This window comes from Paralichthys olivaceus, chromosome 17, assembly GCF_024713975.1.
Source record: "Paralichthys olivaceus isolate ysfri-2021 chromosome 17, ASM2471397v2, whole genome shotgun sequence".
Taxonomy (NCBI): Eukaryota; Metazoa; Chordata; class Actinopteri; order Pleuronectiformes; family Paralichthyidae; genus Paralichthys; species Paralichthys olivaceus.
Window position 1 is genome coordinate 2,107,510 of NC_091109.1, and position 17,837 is coordinate 2,125,346.

The window sequence follows — 17,837 nt, forward strand, 5'->3', positions numbered from 1 at the left end:
TGTTTCACCTCCATCTCTGTGTTATAATGAAAAAGTTTTATGATCAATTCACACTGACTTTAATTACTTTGATGTGTTTTGAAGTGCATTTACAACTAAGCATAAAGGTGTCAATCGTGGTGAAGAAAACACTTATCGCTGAAATCACAGCAAGAAAACAATAAAGTTGACATTGAGGTGTTGCAAGTAAATACCAAATCCATCTTCCTATAGTTCCTCATAATGAAATTATGAGTTTTCCAGAGTTTGGAGCGTTTTTGTGATCAGCCGGAAGGTCGGAGGCAGAAAGAACTGCAGATAGAAGGACGCAGTTTGGACAGCAGGGGGCAGAACCTTTCAGAACTTGATGAGTCACTGGCATCACAGTGAAGCAGAAGTAAAAATGAAGGTAAACAGGATACCAGTACCACCATCTTGCCCTTTTCACATTATTTGGAGCCAGAGTCTGCACAGTGTCTTTTCAGTTTGGTTCATGTCCCACCCACTAACATGGAGAAGGTGGGGTTTCAGATCTATACTGCAGACAGCCACCAGGAGGCAATCAAAATGATTTGTTCTCACTTTGTCATCCATCTTTATATACAGTCTATGGGACAGACACACATCTATGCACTTTGCATGAATCATCTGTCCTGACACGATAGCTTAAATTTAAAAAAGCACCAGTGTAAATTTCACTTTTCATTTTGGAACCTGTGACACTGCCTCGATGTCACAGACATGAAACATCACATTGGAGCAATGCAAAATAAAAAAGATTCTCTCCACCCACTTTCAAAAATGATCACATTTGATTTTTATCCTCGTTTCACTGTCGGTTGTATAACACCAGAAAAGGGTCCTGCCTTACATTGTCTTCCTCTCCAGTCTCTCTGGCCATAAGAAATCAAATATTATATAACCGGCGATGTTAGATAAGAGCTTCTTGTGCCTATCACAACCCATCTACATTCATCTACTGGGCGTCTTGTAAAACTATTGGCCTGGAACGATCATGACGAATGGTTGTTGGGCTGAACATAATTCAAGAAGACAATAGCAGCTGAGAAATGGATTCTACAAAATAATGGATGCAAACGATCGACTTTTGCACGGCAGAAATAATCTGATTTACAATGTATTACAACTGTTTCTCTCAGAGCAAAGTGTGGTGATAAAGGGATTAAATTTTTTTTTTTTCAGTCCCTTTCTGTTAAATTTGCTCCAATCCAGCTTTACACTGCTCCACAACTGATAGTATACACATATGTTTGATTTAATTCCCCACATGAATTGGGGGTAAGTGTGTCCAGATATGGAGAAATCAGCTGTCTCCAAATTCTCTCGTGCGCATCTGAGTTTTCTGTGAAGTATTAAACCTCCAGCTGTTAACATCAGTTCAGCAGAAATCCCCCCCATTCTCTCCCCGCAGCTCAGGATAAAATGCTGTGTCAGTCTCAGGATAGCTTGAGCTGCCTGCCTGGCTGAAAAGCATGCATGTCTTACCGAAGACTTCATCACACAGCCAAACGGTATTATTCCCCTTTTTGAAAAATCCCCAGATTTAAAGCGAGGGTAGGGGAGGAGTAGATCTGATCCCTGATTCAGTGTTTCTCGTGTTTAATACTGAAAGAATGTTGCAGAGATTGCTCAGAGGCGCAGGGCGGATGTTCAGACACATTTAGTTTTGGTGTTTCATATTTACTGGGAAAAGAGGAGCAAGTTGAACAATCATTTAATCACACACTTTGATGAAACCACACGAGAAGTGAAACTCCAGAGTGGGCATAATGAATCAGGTTGAACCTGAAATCCTATTAGCTGTACAGCTGGGGGCGCTGCATGCCAGGAGCTATTGACCTCTGGATGTGGAGCGGAAGAAGCTGGCCACACTTCCACTGAAGAGCTGTGAGGTGTAATCATATGAAGTGGGAGGAAATCCTGCTCTCTATCAAAAGCTAAAGATGAAAGATTCCACATGGGGCCAGGAAGTCTGTTTTATTTCCAGTCGCAACAAGTACGATGTGAAGCAGGAATAAATCTTTTTATTCACAGTTGCTCCGTGTTTTATAGCTTCCACATATTACACAGACACGTCGGTGTAAAGAACAGGCACCCTGAATATTTAAACTCTATGGTGTCGGTGCTATTAAAAGGTTAAACAAAGCATGATTCAAGAAACGGGGATGTAAAAATACAATTAGATGTAAAATGGCAAAGTCGGGGGAATAATTGAGGATAAAATGACGAATTCCTTATTTTCTTAAATTGTGACAACACACACACACAACCAGGACTTTATAATTAGGCGCACATGGATCACGGTGATCCTAATGGCTCCGGAGCGAGGCGAGGGCGTTCTCTGTATCCAGCAGAGACCCCCCGCTGTGCATGTGACAGTTACAGCACGACATCTGTCTGTTTTGCCTGCACACAAGGTGCATTTGAAATTGAAATTATTTTAGGTAAACCCACACACACACACACACAGTTTGGATGTGATAAGCCGTTTTCAGACATGCGGAGGATCTCCTGCTGTGTTCTCACATCAGCTACATTGGACTTTCTGCAGAGTTTATACCAGGGGTCCCGGCCAGAGAAAGTCCTCAAAGTCCGGAGCCTCTCACTCAGACATTAGTCTCTGTGAACTTTGCTGCTTTGGAGCATCATGATATATTTACCCTAACTTTAGATCTTTCTAATTAATTTATAATTGATGTGATTAGTTTGGCTGTGAGCTCTGCTTTGTGCTGAGATAAGCTTAGCACAGGGCTCACAGCATCAAATCCAGCAGTAACCATGCATTGTATTATACTGGAAATCTGCTGTATTTCCAACTTATAAACAATCTCTTTTACACTCACTATTGAAAGCCTGAAGCAGCGCATCTCATTTACAGACTCTGCTAAAAAATAACTCCTCTCAACTCCTGGTATCTGTTTCTAAAAGCAAAACAACACACACACAGACACACTCACATACACACACACACACACACACACTGCTGCACTTCTGGAGAAATAGGAACAATTTGCCTTTGCAAATATACAGAGGATGGATTTTTTTCTGTGCTCAAACACTGACGAGACTGACATATTTTCTGCAAAAGAATACGAATGCCTGAGTTATCAGTTTCATATCTACACAGGCACAGAGAAAAGAGGAGGCTCCTCTCCCTGACGGCAACAGTTGCTTCCAGTGACACAATTTGTGTCTCATCCTGCAAACCTGACAAGGCCCTTTTCCAAAAGTGATGCTCACTCAGTGCTACGTGAGTCATTATTATTTTTTACCCGTGCACCGCAGCACATATAGTAACCTCAAATGTGGGACACGTCCTCGGCTGCACCTGGGAAAGACATCCAGTTAGAGGGGTCGATGGGAGCTGCATAAAAACCAGACATGTAACTACAATTGCCGGTAAACACTTTACATATCACATTCCACATCCAGCTTCATTAAATACACGTTGACACCTGTCTGTCGTGCAAATTGCGCTCTCAGCACTGCAACACACACAGATGAAGCATGACCAAGAAAGGCCACTGATGCAGCCAAGAGCGGAGAAGACAGAAATAAAATCTGGAAAAGAAAAGTTTGAAGCAGCTGTATCTGGGCTTTTACTTACCGTCATGAAACTTTGTTTAATTTCTCTTCTTCATCCGTCTCACACAGGACAGAGAGGGAGGCCGATACATCAGTGGGATTTAATGCTGCCTCATCCTGCTCAGCACTCGAATCACATGGCGCACATCATCAATAATCTTTTTACGAGGCAGTGCCTTGGCTAAAACACACTGGTAATGTGTTGCTCCTACTGGAAACACAAATTCCCCAACCCTGGCATCTTGGGGCTTATTTCCAGTTTTTATTTTCTGCATCTAATTGCATCGCGATATTAAAAGAGCCATTGAGGGTATATTACAGCTCTCTGGTGGGAAAGTGGCATTAAAACGCAGGATGTTGGCTCACAGAAAAGGATTAATCATCAGGCTGTGTTGTAAGAAATGAAAACTTCCTTTTTATTTGCTGAGCTGTTTGACTGTCACACCAGATACTGTACGCTCAGAGTCTGTCCTGACTTTTGCAGCAAACTGGGACAGACAAGGGCAATTTTAAGGCACTAAAAGCTGCTGTTTTAGTAAAGCGGCACATTGGATGACACATAAACCTCATGAGGGAAATCTAAAATGACCACGGTGCTTCAGACATGCATGGTGCTTCTATTTCTGTACCAGTAACAAGCTTTTTCTCCACGGAGAGAATATATCATCTGTTCCAGTGCAGATATGACATTCTGTTCATTTGACTTTACGGGTCAGGGGTCAACTGAGAAGTTAACATACTGAGCGTCCTTTCTGACCTCAACAATAAATCAAAACATGAAACAGTCGTGTTACTGCCACTGGCTACAAATGTAGGACATTCCTTGTTTTCTGTATTTCTGTATGAAAACACTCCTCTGGTCTTTGAGAAAAGCAACAATACAAGGAAGGAAAATGAGTCAGATTGAATCCCAAATGGTTTGTTTGTGGTTTAGAGTCAGAAATACACACAATAACTACAGTTCCTGGAAAGCAGAGGTGATTTCAGTCACGAGGACCTGAGAGTAACCTCTGATCACTGAGAGTAAAAGTACAGAACAACCTTCACTCCGAGTTAGCTACGCTGCCTTCAGCCACATCACATGTCCCAGTCATCTGACACAGCAGACAGAAGAAGGTAGTTTCCTCTCAGTCCATGATAAACTCGACCTCCAGACACTGAATGTATTAGTCAGCTACTGTTGATTTTGTCTCTTGTATAATTTTGAGTGTCCTTACTTATTTACGTCTGCCAGTTACATAATATAATTTCATTAACATGTTGAATTAGGTTTTTGTAGGTTTCTTTAAAAACAATTCAACAAAACAAAATTTAAAAATGAAAATGAAATTGATGTTAATAAGTGATGACGTCTGCAACTCAGGTACTGATGTACCAAATGTTTCCCAGACTAGTAGATTGAGGTAGGGTTCACGTGAATTTCCCCAGTCTGAAACTTATTTTTCTCACCTGACCTCACCTGAACACATAAATAGACACAGGAGTGAAATTGATCATCTCCTCCATCTCTCAGCAAGAAAACTTTCATATTTCCCCAAAATTTCAAATGATTCCTTTAAATTTCATTTAACCTTGAACACAGTTCAGCTAGAACATCTCTCCTAATCTGCAAGCTACATGGACGCAGATTTATTTCAATGACCTCAACCAGATATTCGTCGAGCAGATGATCACAAACAAGTACCGCCAGCATCACTAAAATGTATTATTAATGAAGGATATTAATGAAAATCCAGTCCCTCGAAACTACATGTCGACGTGAAATAAATAAACACGGCAGGAGATTCAATTTGAATCGTCTGAACTATGGAGATAAAAGTGTCTGAATATTTAGCAGTTTGTACGTTTATACCCACAAAGACAGAAAAACATATGGACACACACACACACATACAAACACACACACAAACTCCACGTGGTATTTGCCTGAGGGGCAAAGAGGAAGAAGTATTGATTTCTCCGTTGACTTTTGGGGAGGAAACCCTGGGGGAGGCCTTGCATCCACTTACGCCCCTCAGTCGAGTGAATCCACCACATTTATGCTTTGGGCTAAAACACACACCCGCATTACATTAAATTGAAAAAACAATCTGGCAGGGAGATGTCTGGTCTGGAGGAATTTCATGCCACATTTGCAGCAGTAAGCTTTGAAGACTTTTCTGTGTAACCAGGCCAAACGGAAAGACTACACTCCACTAACTATGGAGAAGACGTGGACATCAGTTTGTCCTCAACAGGTGAAAGACTCAAAGTCTGGGAGGGCATGAAAATAGTCTTTTGTCTGATCTTTAATCTTGACACTCAGCTGCACAGATCCAGGAAAAAGCAACACTGCCCCAAGCTACACCCTCAAAGAAAAACAGACACCAGACCCCAAAGGAGGATTTACAACACACACTCATGAGTAGTCACATAACCAGAGTTCATTCTTCTTGCTCAGTGGCCCGATAATTGTCTGTTTCTGTTTGAGGGATGAGTCACATCCAATCATTTTCTAAACACAGACCCCAGGTCCGTGAACACGCCGTTAACTCACCTACTCACATGCTTCTGATGACTCATTGGACTTGTCTGCAATCAGCGGCTACTTATTGACAGGCCAAGGACAAAGGTGAGTTGTCTGGTGCAGCTGAGACAACATCAAGGCCCCACTGTCACTTCCTCTCTTGTGGCGTTTGGGAGAAACGTTCTTTACAAACGTTTAAACAGTCTCCTAATAGACTTCAGTCAATAGAGGAACAAATCATTGTCAAAGCTTTAACGGAAACAGACACCTGATGCTTTCAGACATGAAGTGAACCCATGACAACGCTTATGTCCAAGTCAGCGGCTTCAGACGTCCTCTGGAGTTTTTACCTGCTGGCCTCCTTGTAAATTAACCAAGAAAATCCCAGAGTGAGCGAACGTGAGGGTACAGCAGGAAAAATGTGTTCACATCAAGTGAGAAGAAGATGTTAACCTGAAAGAACACGTGATTTCCGCAGCAGAATTTATACATCACGTTCTGCCTCCTGCTGCTCTACCCAGACACCACTCCTCACCTGAACGCTTCCTGTTGTTGTTAACCCAAAAAATCTCTGCATATGTGAAAGGCAAACTCCATTGTCTGGACTTTTTCCAGAGTTTGCGTTCAAATCTGAAAACGGCTCGAATGAGAACTGGCATAAATGGATCATTTCACTTATGTGAACCCCCAAAAAGTTCTATTTTTCTGTATGTGGCCATTTTCAGAAAAAGTCTGGTGCAGAACACATTTTCTCTCTCAACGAACGACGGCCGCACGTCAAAGAGGTGAGTAGCTCATATGAATCCATAGACTGAAATTTTGTGATTGCTCGTTTCAGAGTAAAAGTGGGGGGTTTGCTTATAATCAACCCCCTGCTGATGGACGACAATTTGTCACCAAAAAAGAAAAGAAGAGAAAGTCTGAATAGTAACTGGATCTCATTCGCTCAAATTCCTTTCTGGCAGAACACTAACCTCACGACAAATCCTGTGTGTACATAACAAGGTCATTAAAAGGGATTTCTGGTGAATTGATACGACATGTCCATTTTTGTGGGCCAACTGATGTGGAGGGAGAGCATTTTGTATTCCTAATAACACTCGCCGCCCGCCTGATAGTTGTCAAAGAGGAATATCCCACAGAGACAACTGGAGGGTTTAAAGAGTCACGAGAGGCTGCAATTAATGTAATCCCTCACTCTTGGCTTCAGTGTCAAAGAAGCGGGTGATCACATCCCAATCCTTAAACTCATTCCCATCACACTGAGCTATTCAGCTCAACTTTTTTCTTTAAAGACGCAAATGCAGCATCTGTGAGAAAAAAAAGTGTCATGGATACAAACCATTCATGGATTATTAACGGTGTGTTTGAGGGGAAACTGACGGCGAACGTGTAAAAGCTTGTAGCTGACATCCATACGCTGTCGTCAGCAGTACACATGTACATTGAGTTACTTACGCAAAAACTGATTTAACAACCTCTGACAAACAGGCTGAAGCACCTCGCTGATACTGCTGTGGCAACAGATCTTGCAAAAACACATCAGGCAAGAAGCGACACAACACAAGCGCTTGTGTCCGGGTCTTGGATGAGTGAGGGAAACGCAGACGAGATTACGAAACCCCCTCCAACCACATCCTCCCCTGCGGCTTTTATTGACTCATCTTATCAATCACCGAAAGCTGAGGTCATCCCAAAAAAAAGGAAAAAAAAGAAAATCAGAGCGGGGACTTTATCTCAAGAGGAACTCGAGAACAAATCCTTGCCTGATGGAGCGAGGGTTCAAACAGCACATATGGTTATAGAAGAGGTGAAATACTTTCAAGCTGATTTAGACACAAAGACGGAAATAGTTCTGAGGTTCGGAGATGGTAAAGATTGATAGGAGAGCGACAGTGAGGTGAGGTTTTTATCAGCCAAAGTCTTTCCAGACGTTTACCAGTCCAGATGTTTTTATCGACTGGTTTGTTTCGTCCACTTAGTTTCATGATGGTGTTTACAAAATAAGATACTGTACTATCTCCACCGAGGAGATTGTTGGTTAGGCAAGATTATGCAAAAAGTACAGGAAGGATTACTACAAAAGGGGGAGGAAGTGGTTTGGGTGAGGGAAGAACACATTCGATTTTGGTGTGAATCTGTGTCAGGTTTTTTACTTGTGGTTTGAGATGGGGCGTTTTCCGAATTGTTGGTTGATTTCTCAGAGAACATGTCATAGACTGGTATTTATCAGTGTGTGCAATTCGGTAAAAAAAAAATTAGATTGATTCTCCCATGTGGATCTATAAGGAGCGCTTGTTTTGTTTCGCTGCAGCTGAATTGTTGTGAATTTGAAATGAGATCGCACTGAGGTGTGACTCCATGTCATGATTTCTGTATGATTTATCATGCAGACCTAACACATGCACAGCGGAAGATAAATCGGACCCGACAGAGCTCTGACCCCTGACCTGAATCTCTTTGGTTTTTTAGCTTTCAGCAGTGGATGTGTGGCTGCATGGAAACAAATCGCTGCGGTCACGTTGTAAACCGGTTTGAAATCCCTCTCAACAAGGAGAGCGGTTGTTATGATTTTGCAATGAGATGTTTGACAATCACAGCGGTGTGATGTTTGGGCCATGCGGTGAACATCATAATGAGTAAAGCATAGAAGTCCAAGATGAGAGCTGCTCCGGAGAATAAGCTAAAAATGCTCCAGTGGTTTGATGCAACGTCAAACGGTATCAGAGGGAAGCTGAACTTGAACCTGCTCTTGAGACTCGTATTATATCCTCCCTGGACTGGAAATGTCAAACGGATTTCGCTTTCGGTGGATGCTGCCACTCTTTAGGGCTGAAATTGGGCCCTTTGGCGAGCAGCAGTCAGCTCTGAACCTTTCACACAGTGGAAATGTCACCTGTCACACACACTTATTGTCTGCCAGCACCGTGTGCATCAGCTCCGTCTGACCCTGTGGGCCGGCGCTTCAGCTGCCGTCACGCCTTGTAACTGGCATCAGCTTAGGAGACGGAGAACTGGCATGGTCTCAGCACCCCCATATACTTTAATACAAGCCATATGTGGATGTGGAATATGAAGAGTTGCCCATCAACATGCATAAAACAGGATTTAATTGCGCTGGCCTATTTAAAAATCCAAATATTTAAGCAAAGCATGGCGTCATAAAGCAAACAGCCGTTCCCTAAAGTAAAGCCCAGGCATGGCATGTAAATATAAAGTGTTATGTATCAAAGGGAGGAGGGATCAGTCGATAGTGAAGCTACTTTCTAGAGAGACGAGACTGAAGCATTGTCTTTTCAACGTGGAACTTCAAAGTTACTGTCCATAACAAGAAATGCACCCAGCTCTCTACAAAGACAGACTCACACTTGAAAAAGCACACGAGGACAGAGGCGAACGAGGCAGAGAAGATACACAGTTCATTTATTCTTTTTGATGGTCTTTATAAGAGTGTGTGTGTGTGTGTGTGTGTGTGTGTGTGTTTGTGTGTGTGGGCGACGGTGGCATCTTTCAGCTGCTCAACGGACTCAAATGCTGTCAAAACATGACGGCAAAGAAAGGAACGAGGAGGAGGGCGACGCCGAAAGGGAAACAAAAGTGGACAAGGTGTCAGAGAGACGAAAAACAAAGATGCATGAGGAAAGTTGGCGAAGAGAAGGAGATGAGCGAGGAAGGAGGGGAGCATCGTGAGAGACGATGTTAAGATACAGACGTAAAAATAAAAAAGAAGGGATTGGTCATTTTCTGTGTCCCGTGTGTGTCAAAGTTTTGCTGACTCCAGCTTTCAGGACCAAATGACCTGAACGAGAAGTGACCCTCGCCCGTTAGCAGTGAATCATCTCTGCAGAGAGGCCGTTTATTTGTGGAGAGAAGAGGCTGGAAGCTGCACAGACAAGAGCATCTGGTTTCCAGTACGAACCTGCCCCCTTTATAACCCATAACCTGTCTTTACTGCGGAGAGGGAGTCAGGCACAGACACAGCTCGCGAACCTGTTGATTTCCCAGCATGCCCCGCTCGCATTCCTGACCTCCTTCTGTCACTCCCTCACTTGACTCGGCCCTGTTGCCTGCGTCGCCCTCACAGTTACACCCCCCCTATAGCTGCGTTGGAGTACATGCTGAACAGTCAAGAGTGATTTGAGTGACTGACAGGAGACATTTCAAACAGAGGAGAGAAAAATACACTTCCAACATCCACTATTTAGTGCAAGCACAGAGAATACACATTCATCTACAACCTCTTGGTCGAGTTGCCTTTAAGTGCGAGCGTGAGATCACTGTGACCCGACAAAACCATGAGAGCCGGCCCCCCGCTGAGTCGGGAATCCAGTGAGAAGGCCAAAAGGGGAATGATAAGAGTACTTTCCCTTAACCTCCCGGCACCCATTTCTTAATCTGCACCCCACAGAGACAGAGCCAGTGGGATAGTGGCAGAGAGCCCATGAGCAGGGATTCAATTCTCCCTCCACCGCGAACGATCTCGGACAGAAAAACGGCGCAGCGTCAAAAGACGAAGCTTCGGCGACCATTTCGATCAATTCAGATTTATGAGAGCATAAAAAAAAAGGAAGAAAACAAATCACAGCAGCATCAGACAACGCTTTATGGTAGATAATCAAACAGGTATAATAGTGGATTCCTAATGGAACACCTTGAAAATTTCATTCCCGATGAAATATACTATTTCACACCTCCTATTAGAAACCCTTGTGCCATGTTTTGGTATTTAAACTATGGGACATATTACTTCAACTGGACTTCCTGGATCGTATTTCCTTTTCTCATTGGAACCTGTAGCAACGTGCCCCTAACACAGTTTTTTAACACAGCACTATGTTTGGCCCGAGGGTAAATGCTTGACGACAGAATCCCATCCTCTGCTGCAGGGAAAGGATTCCAGGTGAGGAAGACCTGGATCCTTACAGCGAGCAACACAATGACCTGTAGAGGAGACGCACAACAAGCAGCAAAAGCTAATCCCGTTTTTAAAAAACAACTATAAGCTCAAAGATGAAGCAATTAGGAAAAAGCTAAGTGGAAAAATGGGCAAAGAATATCATACTTTTCAGTTTTAAGACAATTGGCACCAACTACGACCACAAGGATTGGCAGTGCAAACAAATCACCTTTGTAATAACACTAAACAAAAGGCAAATCAGAGTTTCTCTTGTGCACATGTAAAAAAAAAAGTGGAACAAAACATCCTTAGAGAGAAGCTGATGTTCAGAATATGAAGTTTGCTCCATGACTTACTGTGGACGGAGCCTTGCTGCTGAGCGGAGGCTTTGGGTGGGTTGATCCTGCTCTTGGGAGGGAGCATCTCCATGTTTTCGCCCTTCTCACCTGGCCTCTGGTTGGGGGCCTGAGTGTGAGCTCTGTCCTGAGGCACAGCGACCATTAAAGACTTCTGTCTGTTCAGGATACCGTCGTTACCGGCCCTCATTAGCTTCTCCCCCACGCTCAGCACCCGGACTCGGCCGGCCACAGCGCCCGTGCCGGGGCATTCCTTCCTGGGGGAGGGCAGCTTGGACCCGGCCCCTGCTGAGGGGGGCCGGGCCAACCTGGAGGCTCTGGACATCCCTGCAGGTCAGCGGATCAGCGGAGCTCCTCAGTCTTTCTCAGCCAGCGTGACTGCAGCTGCGTCCCGTGGCCAATCCAGGGTTTCTCAGCTCTCTGTGAGTGTGGCTCAGTGACTCTCCGGCTCCAGCGTGTTGTGACTGGTGCAGGTAGGCTGAGAGGGCCACAGGGAGGGAGGGCACTTTTGAGAAGCCGGGTGGGAGGTGAGCTCCGGGTGCGGAGGCGGAGGTGGGGTCAGCAGCTCCTTGGAAGGTGTTCTCTTCTCCTGGCGTGGCCTCCTGAGCTCATTCTCCAAAGCAAACAGAAGATGTGTGTGTGTGCTGTTGTGTATGTGGCTAAACCTGTGGAGTGGCAGGAGGTGCTGTGCCAAATGCAAACAGAAACTCAGGTCTCCAGTGTCAGCGCATTCCAGCTTTTTAATCCCCCCTCTGCCTCTCTTCCCCTGTATTTCACACTCTCTCCTCCTCCATCCCTCTCTTTTTCCCCCAAATTTTCTCCCTCACTTACACTCATAACATGGTTGTCAACTTCTCCTGCGACCTCGTGCCTTGTAATTCCTCCCCGTGTTACTGTCCTCTTGTGCCTCCTCTCTCCTCTCTTCTCTTTCGCTCCGGTTCACTCGCTCTTCTTTGCTGATGCTCAGCGGGTAACCATTCCTCAGCACTCCGGCAGGCAGAGAGAGAAAGATTTAGAGACTGCAAGAGAGAAAAAACTGGGGGGGGAAAAAGAGCACAAGGGGGAGAAGGTGCCGGCAGAGGCTTTGCGGAGGAGCCCTTCTCTTCAGGTGCAGCTGCTCAAGCTGTTCCAGATGTGTGTGCCGCACTTCACGTCATCAGCGACCGCTCAGAGCCACACTGTTACAATCAGTGGCTTTACCTCCTCCTCCTATTTTCACTCTTTCTTCATATTTTCTCTCTGTCCGTGTCTAGTCCCGCTAGTTCAGAAAGCCTGGGCTGCTCCCGAGATCAGATGTTCAGGCGACCAGAGACAGGAACGCACACACGCACAAAACACAACACACTCACTGGTGGAATTTACAGAGAATTACAGAGCGCAAGAGGAGGGGAGCGCGAAGCCGAGGCACAAGCCGTCCTGATCCGCTGCACTGAAGACATCGGCTGTGACAGGAGAAGAAAAAGGGAGCAGAAGTTGGCTGCGGGGGGAGAAACAGCAAGGAAGAAAAGATCAGAGCTTTCAGACACTTCTCTCGCTCCTACCCTCTGTCCTGAAAAAATAAAATAAATCAACCTCTTGTCCACAATCTCATGAAGCCAAAACATTTCTCCTCTTTTGACAAAGTGCTTCAAACATTTGTCTGACTCAGAGAAATCTGAAATCACTGCCAGGCGAGTACAATAACAATAAATACAAGAAAGTATGAATCAGTGTTGGTGGAAAGAACAAAAACTACTTTGAACTATGGAGGAAAGATTTTACAGATAGTGACTTGAAAGAAAGTGAGTCTCTTGAGTTTCTTGGTGACTCGTATGAACGTATAAACCAAGTCTTCGAATTAATTACCTCCGAGGACAGGTCACCTTATTTCCAGCTCTGAGCCTGTGACACTTGTGTAATAATTTTTCCGCAGCATGCGAAATGGACTTGTGATATAACGCACAGGGACGCCATTGCGTGCCTACGGACGACACGGCAGAAAATGGATTACAGTAAGCAAAAGGATCAGCCGTGTCCAGTCAACATGTTATAAAAGAGCAACAATCCACATGGACTGGACCTCGGGCGTAGTTTTACACAGCGACTGTGAACTGGTCCTGTGCCACTCAGAGTCCCAGTATAGAAAAGCCATTTGTGGTATTTTACACGAGCCGCCATGTTTTCTCTGCTGCTCTGTTTTGCAACCACATGGCATGTTGCAAAGAGAAAAATATACATGTGAACCATTAGTGGAGAAGAGTCGAACAAATCCTCTGTTTCTCTATCAATTCCCCCCCACCCCACCCCCCCATCCAACGATTGCCTTTTAGGTTACTAAGTCTTCTGAACACAACCATCACTGATTGTATAGATCTGAAATATTAATCATACTGCTACATATCTGTATGGCTTGAGATAAAAAGCAAAGCAGATTGACCCAAATACTTTCCCAATGAACAGTTCACTGACAAAATCTGATGGCTAAGAACCTCATGGGAACTGCTGTGTGTGTGTGTGTGTGTGTGTGTGTGTGTGTGTGTGTGTGTGTGTGTGTGTGTGTGTGTGTGTGTGTGTGTGTGTGTGTATGTGTGTGTGTGTGTGTGTGTGTGTGTGTGATGGATTTTAGAAAGAGAGAAAAAAGTCAAGAAGATAGAGACATAAGATTTAATATCAGAATTGTGTCAGATTATACGCGTGCGTCACCGGTTTGGCTGATGTCTTCTATGTTTACAGTATCGTGGTAACCAGGATTACGTCAAATCTAAAAAAAAAAAGGGGGCTCAGCGAAAAAGCACAGGCTCTGTATAGGTTTCAGAGAGAGAGAGAATGAAATGGTTATTTTCTCATACTATGGTTATGGCTATTTATATGTGTGTGTGTGTGTGTGTGTGTTTGTGTGTGTGTGTGCTGGGAATAAATGAAAGCCCTCTGTGTGTGTGGACTGGATGCCTCCCAGGCTTTGAGCCAGCTCAGACTGTACAGTAGACAAACGGCGGGAAGTTGGTTCAAAGGATTTAAATAACATAGCATTTAGGGACGGATATAATTTGAGTTTCCTTAATTAAGCCTGTGATTTTGTGCAACGTGATAGATCATAAAACCGATGCGTCTTATGTATCATGTAACGATCCCTGAATGTCGGCACACCATCCAGGCATGGCGTCAATTGGAAAAACAGCCCACGCCGCAAGAATTTTAACTTCAAACACAAAACTTGTGAAAGACGATTATCTGATGAGTTGAAACTGGCTCAGACAATAAAAGACCTGAGTGACAAAGCTGCCACCCACAAGATGCTCGAGCTCACGCCACAGCGCCGACTATCCGGTTTCACTTTCGAGCAGTGAGTGCACAGTCGGGGATTGAGACGTCTGAGTTGTGGATGGGCGGTTATGGAAAAACGATGGAGCAGAAAATCCCACAGGTTCTGGTGTAGCTGCTTACGGCCCATAAATGTGTAGAGGAAAGGGCTGTCGGACACATTTAAGAGGGGTGGTGGGCTCAGCATGGGTTGTCTGAGTGCCTCTGTGGTATTTCTCTAATTAACTGACTTTTCTTTCGGCGGGTTATTATTAAACTGGGGGCAAAGGTTACCAATGACAGCCCCCCCCCATCACTGAGCGGAGGAGTGCCTATATTTATCCAGCGTTAATAAAAAGTTTATGTTGACAAGCAAATGAGACTTCTCTTTTGAGATCATGAGTGGGAATTAAATTTGTACGAGGAATGTTGCAGTCACTCAAGCGGAGAAAATCCAAATACATGACGTGTGTTATCATTTAAAGCTGCAGAAAGTACTTGCATGTGAACCGAGTCGACCACAGTGATTTTTCATCAGACTCTGGAGCTTAATAATGTCTTTTGGCAAATTGTTTTGGTTTCCTGGCCGGCAATTTTATTATTTTCTTCAGTCTCAGTGCTCTGAGACAAAGCTGGCAACTAGTAAACTGGTAAACATTGGTGAATTTAGCCAATAAAGAGCCAATAAAATTTCTGTCAGGAGCAAAGACTGTGTATGTGAAGATGGGAGATGTGATGGCTCCCCAAAAGTGAAGCCAAATCATCCACTCCAGGTTAATAGCTGGGACATGGACCAAAACTAAAAAATCAAAATACATGTCGATTTAATTGTTCTCATCTTTATTTACAGTCTGTGGTCAGGCGTTGGTGAGACCGGAAATGAGCTAAAAAGTAAAGTTAATATGGGACTTTCATTTTCCTTTAACATCTCCTCACAAACACAGCTCCTAATGAATGTTGCACTGCATCGGCTGAAAGTGTAAACAAGCAACTGCTTTCCAACAGGTTCATCAGATGAACTGTAGGTTATTGCAGGTTTATAATTAAACTTGCATTGTTAGAATCGGCCGCCTGCTGCGTCTGAGAACGACCCTGATGAGAGTGAGCCAAAACAATAACGAACCAAATGAGTCAGGTGGTAATTGTCTGTCGACTCATCACAACGGACGACCCCCAAAAATATTGACTTCATCAGCCCCAACTTCCCATTGACTGGCTGACTATAGAAGAAGCACAAAGAGTTTACTCAGGACTGAAGGTGGAGTGCGGGGTGGGGGATGTGTGAGGCAAACTGTGTGTGTGTGTGTGTGTGTGTGTGTGTGTGTCTATCTGCTGAGGATTAAGCCTGAGTATGTTTTCCAAGCCCCCAGGGGTCGGTTGTTTCTTTCCTACATTCCATCTCCGAGCTCCCTCCCCACTATATCATGAGTCATTACTGACTGTAACATTCACTCAGTATCAGCGGCTGAATCAGTTAGTGACAGTGCACTGCGAGCTCCACAGACGTGTACAGACACACAACGGCATCACTGAGCGTGGAGAAATCAATGCTCTGGTACCAACACCGATTTGGGACCAGGTTGCAACAGATTCTCTGTCCTGGTTTTTACTGCCGCGCCCCTCTCCCTCATGTATTTATCTCTGGTGGCTTGCTCTGAGTTATGTTCTGGGGATGTGCTGAAAACTTGAACGATTGAACGAAGACATCTGAAGGTTTGCGTCCCGTCTTTCTGCTGTTGGACCTGATTTTCAGTTTTGTTTTAAGTTAGTAAGATATTTGTAATTCTTCTTCTTTTGGCTCTGTACACATTTTGTTTTATTTAAACAGCATCCACTCATCCTGTTTCCCTCTTCTAGTTAATTAATTAACTTCTTAGGAATTATTAATTTACCCTCCAGAATAAAAAAAAAACATTTCAACCAACAACATCTAGATTTATGTTGCTTTACTAACCCCTGACAAGCTGGGTCGTAACATCCACTTATCCCCTATTATGCGTGACATGTCGGGACATAAGGATGAGACAATCAACTACTTCTGACTTGGGCTTCATCCAGAACACATTTAGTTGATTTTCCCTGAAAGAGCGTAACACCGAGCGACCAACGTGGTGAAACCTGCAGCGAGCCTACAGTCAAACTCAAATGTTCTACAGAATAACAATTTCTTACCCGGGCCAACAATCAATATTTAATCACAGACTTAGTAGTTCACAGACTCATGAAATGAACATCTGAATCCGAGTCTCTATCTGGGACACGTTCTGTATCTCAGATTGGTCAAAAACATCAACAACGACAAACCGAGCCTTTCTTTGTGATTTGAGGAGTTCTTGCTGTTAACGGCTCCCGACACGCGGCTGCAGAAAAGTGTCTCAGAGGCAGAGAGGAAGTGTGTGAGATGATGAGACTTCCTGACAGTTGGGACCAATTGGTCTTAACGCTCAGTCGCTCCCCGGGGAAACCCACCAACATGTCACATTATCTGCTGCATTAAGACACGGCGAAAGCAGCAGTGATCAACGGAGAAGGAGGCCGAGCGTCGCCTGCCGCTCATTCAACAGGTCAGAGGAGACGGTGGCCCAGTCAGGAGGAGTGCTGTCTCCGCCATTATCATCAACTGTCGCTTAAACAGACTAGACAGATTGAGGTGAGTAGACGGTATCGTCGAGTCGCTCCGAGGAAACGCAAAGACATCGCTTGAAAGTTTGCGCTCTCCAAAATCTTCACTGAAACTTAAAGGACGATTCTGCAGCTTTTAGATTGTTTGATGCTGAACATTCACTCCAGTCAGTTCCAGAGGGTTTGCAAAAGAAAAACTAGAAGTGTCAAAGTTTGTTTTGCTCCATTCATTGTTTTTGGGTTTACGAGGGCAATCTGCTAGTAAAGACATGAAGGATGCTCCCTGTCCAAATCAGCTGCCAAAAAGCATTGCACAACAAAATGGAAGTGAAAATCCAGAAGCTGAGTTCAGTGAGTGCATGACTCCGCCAGAGCTGCAGAGGGAGCAATGTGTTACTGTGGCAAATGCTTAGTTTGTATGAATGAATTAATGGCTGGATGGATAAATGAATGGACCTCCTGTCTTACACAAGCTTCTCTACAAGGTTTTATACAGTATTATACATACAATATGTAACTTCAGCCACAAAGGGTCTCTCAATCAATGCAATGATGAAAAAGCAGCATGGGATCATGGGAGTCTTGTTGAAGT

At 44.2% G+C, this 17,837-nt stretch overlaps 1 protein-coding gene across 18 annotated transcripts in view; it reads right to left on the minus strand.

Moving 5' to 3' along the window:
- si:ch211-285f17.1 (sickle tail protein homolog) overlaps positions 1–17,837 on the minus strand; it is a 108,037-nt gene that overhangs the window by 72,028 nt on the left and 18,172 nt on the right. For 3 of the 18 annotated variants that reach the window (XM_069512952.1, XM_069512954.1, XM_069512948.1), the window contains exon 1: positions 11,345–12,688. The exons of 2 other annotated variants lie outside the window; for them this stretch is intronic. In XM_069512952.1, the coding sequence (XP_069369053.1) occupies positions 11,345–11,669 (325 nt within the window). In that variant the 5' untranslated portion in view covers positions 11,670–12,688. Of the gene's footprint in view, positions 1–11,344; positions 12,692–17,837 lie in introns of those variants that run through there. 13 more of the 18 variants (XM_069512962.1, XM_069512961.1, XM_069512964.1 and 10 more) reach the window with 10 other exon arrangements.